At 36.7% G+C, this 14,021-nt stretch overlaps 1 protein-coding gene across 1 annotated transcript in view; it reads right to left on the reverse strand.

The window, feature by feature from the left end:
• LARP4B (La ribonucleoprotein domain family, member 4B) overlaps nt 1-8,801 on the reverse strand; it is a 37,635-nt gene extending 28,834 nt beyond the window's left edge. The window contains exon 1 of the mRNA XM_009709732.1: nt 8,669-8,801. Within this exon, the coding sequence (XP_009708034.1) occupies nt 8,669-8,749 (81 nt within the window). The 5' untranslated portion in view covers nt 8,750-8,801. The remainder of the gene's footprint in view (nt 1-8,668) is intronic.
• Nucleotides 8,802-14,021: the final 5,220 nt, after the last annotated feature.

Genomic DNA, 14,021 nt, shown 5'->3' on the forward strand with positions numbered 1-14,021 from the left:
GACCATTACTAATAGATCTTTTAGGTGCTCTTTTTTTAATAACCCTATCTTTCTTTTCTTCACTTTTCTGCAGATTTCCATATGTACCAGACACCTTTAGGAGGTGAGTAAAGGAATTAAAGAAGCTAAAAAGTCTGTCATATGTTCTCCTAGAGCTCTCATGGGGAGTATTCTCCATGCTTTTGTATGACAGATATTTTGCTTTTCTATCCCAGAACCCAGATTTAGAATTTGATGCTGCAGAATCATCACTATGAATGCATTCAATGCCAACTATCACAGCTGCCCCATTAACTGTCCTTCCCACTGTATGCAGGTCCTGGCTTTTCACAGTTCCTAAAATTGAAGATAAAGTTTTACTTATCCTTGACTTCGGTGCTTCCTCTTCCACAGATTTTTCTAACAAGCTGGTTTTCTCCTCATTCGTGCTGTTATTCAATTCTTTACTGAAGCAGCAGCCCATGTTTTTAGTAAGTAGTGTTAGAGGAGTCTTCTCATTGCAAATCACCTTCCTCTATACACTAAACTAACTTTCTACTGCTACTGAGGAGACAAGCCAACACCCAGCGGCCAAAAATAGCACACTTCAAAACCATGCAGGGGTTCATATGTCATTGCCACTCAAAGTCCAAATCCCAGTTGCTGAGCAATGTTTTAGTATTTCAACATATGCACTGTAATATTCAAGCCAAAGAATTTTCCTAATGAGATTACAGTCTGTTTACAAGTATTACCAAGTCTTACGAACTTCCATTGTTTAATTTCCTGAAGAGACTCCATCCAAATCATTAAAATATTTAAATAACATCTTTCACAATGTCCGTATATGCCAAAAAACTGCTTCCCTTCATGTTTAATACAACTCCCACTATCTATACAAGGATAAATGCATTCTGGCTTCACATGTTTAAATCTGATTTGAAGACTAACCTAGTGGAAGCTATTAGATCAAACATATTTTGGACCATTTTCTCCTTTTCCTCCCTTCCCCCAGAGCTGAACCTACACCAAGATTACTTCTTTAGGAAAAACAGGCTAAAGATAGATAAGACCTCATGTATTCCATTGAACAGTCATTGTATGTTATCAGAAGCTAATTCTGTTCCAAGTCTTTTTTTTTCATTTGTTATCTGCATAAAAAAAAAATGCATAATCCCTCAGTGACTTCCCTCAGAGCACTGGAAGGGGCCTCAAGATCATCTAGCCATCTCATGGTACTATGGCAGGATTAATTATACTTAACGTCCAAAAATTTTGTATATTCTTTTACAAAAAAATCAGATAAATTTAAAAGGTGGTTTCACTAAATGCTACTTCTTCCAAAAGTCTGTCCCCAGTATAAGTTTTCTTTGTTGTATGTAAACAGACTTCTTTCTGACCTTATGACAGCTAGAATATCTTTATACACATGTAGTTACATATTGGAAGACTTCTAGTACTGTAAATCCCTTTACTTGCTAAAAAACTAGTTGTTTCTTCAAAAATAAAAATCCAATAAAAAAAGCTGAAAATATCCAGCAATCTTTTCTGCTTTAAACAGTTGTTCTTATTTGCTTTTACATAATCTTACATCACTCATACCTCCTCACAAATTCCTCACTATTATTTCAAATTTGGACCCCATCTTTCAGACAGCACCACTCTACTGTTACTTAAAAGATATCAAAAACACAGAAGAAAGTAAGGCAAGACAGACCCTTAAACTCTATTTCAAATGTTCTTTCAGCCATACACTGTACTCATCGCTATTTTTTAATTGGATGTGCACCTTATGGCAAGTTTAATCAAGATGTACTTGAACTAGAGTTTGAAGTTAGCCTGGCAACTTGCCTTCATTGTATTCATACAGCAGTATATCAGGGTACTAAGGCTAATTAATCCAGTTGCTTTTCAACTAACTACTAAGAGATCTATTTTAATTTCTACTGTAAACTATACTTGCAGGGTAAAGGCTGCTTAACACTCAGAGATCCATGCTCTAATATTCCACTATCCTTACTTTTTTTTTTTTTTTGCATGATTGTCATTGTGACTTATTTTACAGCCTACATAAGGCTTAAGACATGATTCAGTCTTATCCATGTTGTCTATATGGTCCTTGTCACCACCACACTGCAAGATTTCTGCTTTGCTTCAAAAATTCCAAGAAAAAAAAATTCCATCTTTACCAGAGAAGCCCACAGCCACTTTTTCCTTTTAATATCCTTCACTTACTTTACCTCTGACAGAAAATCTACTACTATCAACATAGAAATAAATTCAGCATCAGTTCCTCTTTTACTCATTCATATCCAGTTGGTAAACTAAGTTCATATCTGTTTAGAGTAATGAGCCAAAAGACAAGCGAGCATTTTTTGTTTCTTCCTGTCACTTGAAGATTGAGAAAAAAAATGATGCTGCACTGAACCACAGTAAGAACCACCAGGCTGGATTAAAATCGGTAGAAGAGAATATAAAAAACAGCTCCTGCTATACCAAACTGTTCATGATCTTATGATAACTTGCAAGTACAAGGTAGTACTGAGCATGTGCAGAAGCACTCTAGAAATTCCAATGTTTCACTTTGGTATGTACTGCAGTCACTATAAAGCACTCCTGCAGTAATAGTAGTAGAGTTCACATTTAGCAACATAAAACTAGAGGTGAATCTCCCTTTCTTATACAGCATGAAACGTTTCTATTCTCTTCTCTGAAGTTTTTGCAAGGTATTAGAGTAATTTCTTATCCTACTTCTTGTAAATACTCCATGTAACACAAAATTAAGCGCAAAGCTGCCAACGTAGCTTTTTCTCCCCGGACAAGTATTCTGCTCATAGGACAAATGAATCACAAAAAAAATAATGTGCCTTAGATTCTTAAACACAGGTTACCGTATATTTAAATGCCATATAAATTTAAATGCCATGGGGAGATTCTGATTTGTATATGTGAAAGAACCACGTTGGCTAACTTTCAGAGGAAATCTCCTATACATCACCATAAAAAAAGACTGCTGAATTAGCTAGGGAATACACCCCCTCCCCAGCAAGTCTGTTTTGAAATTGCAAAGTAAGAAAAGAGGAAGACCACCCTCCACCCCCCAGCTTATGCAATATGAAAAGCCTTGAGGTGCCTGCAGATACATTGCTCTTAAGGATAGGAAGTCTGATGCATCATTGCTGCCATCTGCTGCATTTTTTTTTAATTCTCCCATGGGACAAAGTTATTCAACATGCTTGGATCCAGACTTAAAACTATGCCAAGTCACTCCTCTCTAGCATTCCCTGGAATCAAGAACAGGGAAAGTGGGAGGGAGTTACTTAAAATAGTTTTTTTTGAAGTGCCACGAGCAAACAATTCAACTTTTTAATATCACCATAAAGTCACAGTAGTACTTGCAAAGTTTACAACTATTCAGAAAACTCCCTCGTCAGGTAAACAAATAGCAAGATTTTTCTGTCTGTGATCTAACCATTACTAACTATGTGCTTTCTACAGAGGAACTAAGTGCCTTTAAGAGACAGACCAGGGCAAAGTCCACTCTTCCAGTGCCTGAACAAGCACTTCTGCTATCAACTAATAGGGAGAAAATAGGTGAAGCAGTTCAGGCAAGCAGAAACTTCTTCCAGTTTTCCCATACCCTTCTCCTTATGTGCAAAGGCAAATTTTGTACTTGTTCCTTTGGTATTATCTAAGAGTTCCAGGGATAATTTCTGTTTTTAAGCACCTATAATGCACATTAAGTCACATTTCTCAATAATGTTTATTGTGAGGGATCATCATTTAAAAAAAAAAACAACAAACAAAACAGTAACATAAATTTAAGCAGAAAATGACACACTGTTGTTATGCTATATCACTGAGATTGGTTGTTTAACTTTCAAGACTCAGTAAGTCTTAGAAACCTCCTGGCTAAGCTAAACACCACCACCTGACTTGAAAAGCACTTCTAACAAAATTTCTGTTCTACCACTTCAGAGCCCAGCTCAGCTGGGGTGTGGGTTTTATTTTGTGGTTAGGTTTTTTTTTTTTCCTTTATACACATGTATTTTTGCTCTAGCACATTTCTCATCTACTCAAAGCCTAAATAGGTTTTCCCTCTTCATGAAATGAAGCTGTTCTGAAGCTGTACTTCCATAATGTGCAAAATTTTATTTTTTTTTAAATAAATATTTCACTCCTACATCCTGTACACACCTACACAGAAGGCAAGAAGCCACCATGCTTATTAACAGAAGTATACCTATCCATCTACTTTCATTTCTACAAGTACCTATTGCTTGTCAAGGAATAAGGGTTTATCCCATATCTAGTCTTACAGACCTAAGTTTTAAAATACAGTCTAGCTTTAAAGTTACATTAGTTTAAGTTAAAACAGTCCTTTACAACCTTCTGACATCTAATTTCATTTATCCTTCTTCTATAATAAAGTCACGCAATCATAACTAGTCCTGAAGAAACAGTGATTATCCTGCACTCCTAGGCCATACCTGATGCCATGCCCACTGCCAGTTAAGGGAAAAAAGACTAGCAGCATCACAACAGAAGTCGTAACATCACTACTCCAGGTTTTTGGAAACAGCTGGTCAGACTGCTTAACTTTCCCTCCAATATATCAAGGTTAAATGGACTGTTAAGAGTTTAAATACACATTTTACACATTAAAGCAATTAAACATTAGCATTAGAAGTCAACTACAGGTGCAGAACTATTGAGCACTTTTCTTATGGTCTACATCTACAAGAATGTGACAGAAAGAACACTGATCACTGCTGATCCTTCACGATACTGTTCATGTTCAGTTTAAGATCTAATCCTCCCACTTCTTGTTTAAAACTATTCATAATCTCTTGAATTATTAAATATGACCTACATGTTACACAAACTGCTACTTAACTCTTCCTTGGCACATACTATATGTAATGCTGTGTATTGTCAAATGATCTGAGGATTATATGCCATATTGAATTTTCACTGAACTGTTACACAGGGTCATATATTAAACTAGTTATTCTAATTTCCTCAGTCCCTTTTTATTCTGAGACTTATTCTTGAATGGGTTGCAAAAGGATTTTTGAACAACATAACCTAGCAGCTCTAAGCCAGAAACATCCTTCCATATTACCTCCTATGAAAAACATCTTAGGAAGTACAGTTAAGTCCCATCTTAAGTTTTCTAACTTGCTAGCTATTTTTCTTGTGCTTAGAACCAACAATATGATTGAACTTGTATTTACAGTATCTATAAACATTGGCAAAAAACAGCACACCACAGCAGTTTGAATTCCCATTAACAGAAGACCATGGCAGTACCTGATAATTATTTAACTAGGTAGAGAATGAGTGATGCTCGTATCTTAATCAGACAGCAAGCCTAGATGACCCCATGGTAACATCCTCCACTGGAACATGCCAACATTTGTCATCAAGTGGCAACAGGTTCTACAAGAATCCCTTCTACAGTTAATTTCAGGTTTCCAGATCAGGTCTTCGATTCAGCCAATCAAGGAAAGAAAATTCTTTGGTCCTTGAGAAGGGCTCTAAGAGGCCACATATTCAAATGTGGGCATGGCAGGGGAAGAGTTCAGGATCAATGAGCAAGAAGATCATGTCTTTAGCACTAAAGCTTAGTTAAGTCACAAACTACCTCCACCATGGAATTTGGGTCTTGGCCTCTTCCCTCAGAGAGTCACCTCGAATTTCTATCAGCAAAGTGTTACTGATCAAAAAGGAAATAGAGAAGTGTGTCAAAAGGCAGTGAAAAATTTCTTAACCACTGACTTTCCTGAGTCCAATCTGACAAGGGCTTTCTCAGAAAGATTAATTCTCAATCAAGATACAAAAAAGAATAGTCCAATGACAGATGTCACCTGAAGTGACAAAACCTGCCTCCAGGTTAAAAAAAAAAAGTTGGCAATACCAGCATATTTAACTCCCAAATTTATCAAAGTTAAGAATTTGCTAGTATCCTCTAAATTATCTACCTCCAATTTGTAAGTATAAGCTACTATTAACAGGAAATTTACAAGGATCCTCAAGCTGCCAATTTCCTTCAATCAACTTGTGTGCAAAACTACTGAAACTCTGCTGTTCAAGACTACTAAAATCAGTCAAATTCAAGAGGAGCTGTTCGAAATGAACCATACTACGCTGCAATCAATCTACATTAGGCATTAAATAGCATATAATTTTGTAGCTACTTCAAGGCAGAAGAAATTACGTTGCCTCCCTCACCATGAGGTTAAGCCTTTGAAAACTATCAGTAAATGACCTCTGTATCATTAACATAAGCAACCCTGGGAAATAATTTCTGCAGGGTTCCATCACAACATCAAAACTTGCGTTTTAATTCAGTCACTATTGACTATCTGTTCAACATTACTAACAGCAGAACACGTTAAGTTTTGTTCCTGCCAAAGAAAACAGACTGACTAAAGTCGTAATTAGGAAGATTTATTTATTGTTAATACTTAAAGCTTATAACAAAAAATACTTTATATAATAACTTCAGAATGAACACTAAGATACAGGGACTTATTTTTCCAGGATCTCAGCAGTATATCAAAATTTCCAGTAGAAATTCTACAACTTCCCTCCTGAACTGCCACAAAAGCACTCAGACTAAGTATCACCAGATCCTAGAACAGCATAGCTAAAATAGCTAGGGAATGTAATTCAGCAAATTTCTTTTAAGTCTATAAAAAAAGACTCCTAGAAATTTCACTAGATACTATGGCAGTATGGCCCCATATCAAATACACACTGAAGCAGGTATCACCACAGACAGGAATTTAGACCTTTATGCAGCCTAGCCCTCTTCTGATTTCAAAATAATTAAGACACACAACAAACACTAGGTGATTTTCAGTTAACCTGAAGCATGTACTTGCTAAATGCAATTGAGTCAGGACTTCAGAAGTCTTTCTCCTTCCTATCACATTTTTGGAAAGATGAAAGTGTCTTAATGATTTCACTCTGCTAACTTTTTCCTGTACTCCAAGTTTTTCCTCCAACTATATAGCCTTGTTCCCAAAACACGCAAGTGAAGTCCTGAAGCACTGGCAAATATACTCATGCAAGTATGCCATTATGGAAGGGATCACTTTGAAAAAAAACACTTTTAATAACATACATTGGCAATGATTCTCATACAACAAAATGACCTTCTGAGGTTATGCATATAAGAGTATGATACTGGTATAACTTTAAAAAAGCTTAATAAGTTACAGGTCTCATCTTTTTGGAATAAAATATTTGGCAAAGGAAAAGCGTTAATCTCAAAAGAATTGGTTATTTGAAATGCATCATTATAGCACTATGAATACATTCCAAGATACCTAAATTGATATCAGTCTCCTCTACTAAAAAAGCAGACATTTTCTGAAATTGAAAGAAATGGTTACTCTGGTTACTGTCTTTCTCCAATAAGTAAGAAAGAACAGAAATCAAGATTTAGATCCAACTTTACATGTAGTTTTATAAACATTCTAGTATGCCAAATGAAAAGAACAAGCACCACTATAAAGACTAAATCAAAGCACCTTTAATACTAATGCACCTGTTGAAAGTGCATTGACAGTTCCAAGCTTTTGAAGTAAATCTGTGTGAGCCTCTTACTCAAGCTTAGACACTGGTTGCTTGGAATTAATGCCCTGAGTACAGGGGGAAAAAAAGACTATTAAAATCACAAAAGCTGAACTTTCAAAAGTACAGCACAAAAGTGGGTTCAACTTTTTCCTCTACTGTCAAATAGACAAAATTCACATCTGAGAAAGGCAAAACAGAGCAGAAGAGAATCCAGGATTAAAAAAAAGGGTGGAGAGGGGGAACAAACAAACAAAAAACCCACCAGCTTGCTTAGCCAAGAAAAGCACAAGTTTAGAGAGTTTTTTTTCAAAATGCTCCTCAGTGCTTGCTACAAGGTTAAGTTGAAGCAGCAAGCATCTGTTGCTTAGGATAGTAGAGGCTAAGTGCCCAGGAGAACATACACTGAAACCAAATCCTTCAAGATGCGTCAAGAGGAAACATTCCTCTCAATACACTGTTAATGATCAAAGATGAAAATATAATGCTGTGAGTAGAGCTTACACACAAATCAAGTATTCAATCTTTTGAAGATATATGTAACATTTACTGCAACTTATACACACAGAGTACTATCAGCTGCATGATTTGCCAAAAGCATGCCATAAAGCAACTTACTGGATCCTGCACAGTAGCACAGAAGCAGCAACACATACCATTTGGCAGAACTGACTGGGCAAAATTCCAGTTACAGAATGCAATTTCGTATTTCTACAAGTTTGTACTTTTCTCAGTTACAGATACATGCCAAGTGCATTTCCTGCATTTTCCTCACATGTTAATACATGACCTAGAACCTAACTCAAGATTGGTAACACAATTTCTGCATAGCCTAAAAAGCGCTGTACCTTAAACGAGCGCAAATTGTTGTAACTTGTAGTTTATTTAAGTTTCCTGTAGGGTCAAAGAAAAGTTGAGGCTCCTACTCGGTATGGAGAATTAGCCACCTTCAACAGCTCTGTTCTAGCATTGTGTGTTGCAATCCTATCAGTCCACTGTCTTCTAAAATGTTCTGATATACAATTTTGATTAAGACATAGTGGAAAAAAAAAAGTCTGTTTCATGCAACACTTATACCAGGGGAATATGTAATTATAATACTTACTAGATGAGAACCGTCTTTAACTTCTTGTACTTGCTGCACCTGCGGTTCAGCCACAACTTTAGTGTCCTGATCAGAAGTCATGAGCTGTCTGCTTTTTGGCTGCTCAGAGAGAACTTTACTGGTCACCTTCGTAAGCTGTGGAAATAGGAAGACAAAAGATCCTGTAAGTGGCTGTTGAAATTGCTGAGAACTCACAATCATTCCAGACGTGCCATGCTGATTCAGACCAAAGAACTTCCACACAACACGGTCAGGATTACGTGTTCAGAGAAAACGTTATGGTAGAAGGCAAGAATAAAGTGATCTCGCAGATACGCTCAGCTCCCAGCCTCTGGCTGCCTCGGGAGTGCAGATGAACACTTGCTACAGCACTGGGCAGGGAAATTCCACTGGGAAAGTTCCACTTAATGCTCACCTCAATTATTCAGATTGGTTTTCAAACCATGACTTCTTCATACCACCTGGTAGACTTACTTAACTTATTAAGAAGCATTTAGTCACAAACCAGCCTTTGTCTTCTACAACTACTCTGACAGTCACTTAATCTTTGCAAATTTTAAGAAGCATGTTACAACAGTTCTGCCAGATTAGTAACGCTCAACAAGTTGTTCTGTTCCATCATCCTAAAATGCTATTTTATTTGATTAGACAAGTAGAAAACTGAATAGAGTTGAAAGTCTGACATCGACTTCTCTTTGAAATTTGATGCTATTATTTAATACTGTTATTTTAAAAAAATCCCGGTCTTTAAAAAAAACCAAAACAAAACAGGAAAAGCTCATATAAAGCATGAAGTCTCAGAAAGTAAACATTGAGGTGTAAAATCAGGGCAATTTTTAAACTCTTCTGTTCTAAAAGGACTATGAGCAAGTTGTAATAGGTTTTTTGAGTTATTCACATGGAAAACCCAGTAGTGCATCTGTAACAAAGTCCGAGAGAAATTTATTACCTTCAAGTTGATGACACCAAACTTTAGGGTCTGATTGTCTACGATCTCCTTAAAAAAAGTAAATATTCACAGCACATGGAATGTAATAGTATGATTCCATTTTTTAGCAGCATAAGCTTCTTTTAGGGTATCTTGACTGCAAAAGACTGGAGTTAAAAAGTATTTCTTTCAGTCTATGGCATTATGGACTTCCATGGAATCTCCTCTACACTGTATTTTGAAACGGACAAAAGCAAAAGCCTTTCATACAACTGATTGAATACATTCCAAAATTTTCAAGTAAAATCATGACATTCACCTATGAACTGATCCAAGCAACTGTATTACGGGATTATGCAGAATAAGATATTTTGTACACACAGTTGAAGAAGCAAATATACTGACATCCTCGACAGGACAAAATATTCAGCTTAGATGAACAGTTGCTTATCACTTCATGCTACCAATGTAAAGTCAGCGTGAAAAACGTGTTTTTGAAGGAAACACATGCACTGTGTCACTGCTATATTCCCTGAAGTTTTTTTTCCTAACACACTGCCTCTCATCTTGGCACAGAAACTATTTAAGTAAGGGAGAAATGACACAGACAAAAAAACACACAGAAAAAGAAATATGAAAATTATACTGCCCCTCATATACAGTGTTACACACACATTAACATACACAGAGTCTACATGACAGAAAGTCTGGAATTCACTCAGGATGTTTGTATTTTATAAAATAACCAAAAATCATCCTTGAGAGGAAAGCAATTCTTCAAATGCAAGTATTAAATATCTAGACTCTGTGTTGCTCAAACCCACACACGGCTAGCTGTATGCACATTAGCACTGCAGAAGGTGTCTAAGCTTCTTGGAGGATGCTTCTGTTAATATTCTTTAAAGAAATTGGTTTTAGTCTTTCAAAATTTTGGATTAATATTTTTCTAAAAAGAGCACAATATTTCCCACACATTTCATGTTTGTTGTATATAATCTCCACCGCTGTTCATACTAACCTTGAGCAGGCACATTAGCCCAGATTCACAAGCTAAAGTCTACTTTACAGAAAGACAAATGTGCCTCAGTCAGCAATGATGTTGTCTACTCAGCATTTTGATCCCCAAATCAATGCCAAGGTACTTCTTTGCATCTCTCTATGTTGCCTGCTTATCTCACACGTTCCCATTCCCTTCTAGGATCAGCCTGTCCCCAGTCATGCTGCAATCTCTTCCATCCCCTGGTATGTAGTGTTAGCGCCAGTACTTTGTAAATCTATGCATTGTGGAAGGAAAACAGCTAAGATCACGTGAGTCTAAAAAACAAGAGTAAAGTTCCACTACACGTATGTCCTTTAAAGCATTTGCTGACTGGACATCAAGCACAAAATATTCAGCTAAATCATTAATTTCAGTTAAGGGTAGACAAGATGTTAGCCAACTTGGTAGATAACATGACTGCAATGTGCACATTGCAACTTCAAATTTCTTGGGCAAGCCACCAGCAATCAGAGCAGCACATCATTCCACCACTTTTCAAAAGTTCTTTAGATGAGATTACACAAGACACTTATCACAGGCTGGGTCTAGACTGACACTCTAGGTAACTCCGTTTGGATTACTCAGACTAATAATTATATTCTCATTAGTTACACAGATTTGTTGTGATAGACGCCATATTAAATCCACTCACTTTGTCAACAAATTATTTTTAATACCTACAATGCCAAACCCAAATATTTAAGTTGCACTTTGATCATTAAGTATCAATATGGCTCTCAAAACAAGTGAGATACTATTATAATCTGTTTAAAAAGGATATTCAATCTGCCTTCTAAGTTAGATGCTTTTAATAATGATCAGTTATTGCCTTTCTGCAAATGAGTAAGCCATACAGAAAGATTTCAAATGGAGGAGGAGGAAAGTTGCAATTTTCTTCACTTAGTACGTCACACTGCTACAAGTCTCCAGGATGTCAAGTGCTCTGATGGAAAATCCCATCTGTTGTGATATACTTCAAAATGACTTCATGTGCAGGGCTGTTCTGGAAAGTTAGTGCCATCAACTTTTCCACCACAGAGCTGCCATTTACCCGTCTCTTAAAGCATAAAACTTACACAACTGCAGGTTTCCATGACTATCATGTCAGAGAAATACAGTGCTTGTGGAAAAGGCAGTGTTACTTCTGGGAGAGAAACAAAAACAATCACAAAATGTTAAAGGCTCTTCACAGGATGTCTTTTAGCGTGTTTTTCATTAGTATTGATACATATCTTCACTTATGAGCTTATTTACAGGAATCACAATCAATATCTGACAGTACTAGAAATTACAGATCAGGATTGATAGTTTGGAAGAATTTATCCTCTTTTGATGCTAGTTGAATAGTCAAATTAGTGAGCAAGTTAAATGCGGCATTTTAATGCAGCAATAACAATTATCATCCCACTGAAGAGTAATTTGCCTACCACTTTAAAAGATACACCGAATTGCTGATTGGTAAACCATATCTTTGCATAAATATACACTGCTGCAATAAGGAGACATTCAAGAGGAAAATGCAAGTCAACAGACCCATTTGCGATAGACATAGCAATACCTATGGCAGAACATTTAGCTGTCAGAGTTAGACTGCAATTTTTTTCATTCAAGTTATCAAAAAACCCAAACCCACAAGAAAAACCTTCAGAGGCACACAATCTCTTAAATAAGCTTTTAAATAATATTTGTAGTCTATAGCACGTAGATTCACAAAAAATCCACATCTTCCACAAGTTACATCTAGTCACATAGTCTACAGAATGGCCTATATTTATGAATTGATTTAGAAGTACACAATTATAATTTCGTGATATTAATTTCAATTCTGTAAATGAGTATAATAAATCTTTATTTTTCCTTCTGGTTTGCCATTCAGTCATCACAGAGTAATTAGTCAAGTTCAACAACTTCAGATATATTATGTCAGGAGCAAAGTTACTCAAGACATGCAAATACTTATTTCTAGAACTACCTAATTCAAGAGAAACTGCACGGATTTTACTGAAGCTTATCAAAAGCAGTTCGAACTTGGTTTGTAAGTAGGCAAGACACTCATGCCCCAGAAGTTTAAAATACAGGTTAAAAAATGTTTCTTTAGAAAATGCACAACATTCAACCATAAAGTAAATTAGTAATTGCATCAGGAAGGGGAAGAGCACCCTAATACAGTAGTTTTCTCATTAGAACGGGGGTGATGGGAGCAGTAACTCTTTACTCAAACAGATCTGTCCCTGTGGGTACCTGGTCAGCAGTGGTTAATCTGAGGAGTTGCAAGAATATTCTCAGGAGGGACTGAGACCACCTGGCCGAGCGACACAGGTAGCACATATTTCAGCCTGCTGGTTTTCCTCTGCAACATCCACAACCACCTTCACAAATAAAAAGTTGCAGTTGGTTTCTTGGGGGTTTTTTATTTAGGTTGACAACATGATTCTTTACTGGAAAATATTTTCAAATGCATCTTGTTATAAGAATTCCATCATTTCAGAAGATGCCAGATACAAACCAGCAATGGTCCACAGGATGACTACACAGATAAGTGCATATAACCACATGATCACTCTTGTCTGGGTGCCAAGCCAAGCAGAGCTGGGACAGCTCTCATCCAAAAGCCACACGTGTGCATTATTGTGGTGCCAACATCAGGCTAACCTTTACACTGCATTTTAATTCAGGTTTAGGTATCTTACAGTACCGGCAGAGTTAATGTTCAATTTTCTGAAGATATTTATACATACACTGCATCCACATACACCACAACCTTGCAAACAGCTTGGAAGAGACACCTTCTCAACTGTTACATAGCCAACAAAAACACTACTGCCCCTGCCACCTCCCCCTGCCCAAAACTTCCCTCGAGTGTAGCCCCCAATCCTCCCACTTTCATTAGTAGTCGTCTCTAATTTTCCTAATTCATATTCAAAGCGTGCTTTTATGCAGTCTGTTTTGCTGTGTAGAGTTATAAGAGTATGAGTAGCAGCATGCGTTCTCTCAATCAAACTAGTCAGATAGATCTGTTCTTTAAAAACATGCAAAACCCCAAACAATGCTCTAGGGCTGAGATCTTGCCTGCCAACTTTCAGCCCAGCGTAATCAGCCCTTAAAAAGAGATTTACAAATGCAAGTGCTGACAACTAACTTTCACACTGCAAACAGCAACACCACAAAACAAAAAAGCTCAGTAGAATAAAAGATCTTTTCATTGCTCTTCCAGCAAGCACAAACAAAAATAGATTTGAGTTTGGCTTTGTGCAGAACTCTGCCTAGCAAACATTTGAGAAACTTTAAACATAGATTAAGATAAACTTTTCACAAGGCTAATACAGAAATACACTTCCAGTAACATGAGAAAGTCTAAAACGTTTTCAAAACAGAGGTACACTGCC

This window comes from Cariama cristata, unplaced genomic scaffold (assembly GCF_000690535.1).
Source record: "Cariama cristata isolate BGI_N322 unplaced genomic scaffold, ASM69053v1 scaffold2401, whole genome shotgun sequence".
Taxonomy (NCBI): domain Eukaryota; kingdom Metazoa; phylum Chordata; class Aves; order Cariamiformes; family Cariamidae; genus Cariama; species Cariama cristata.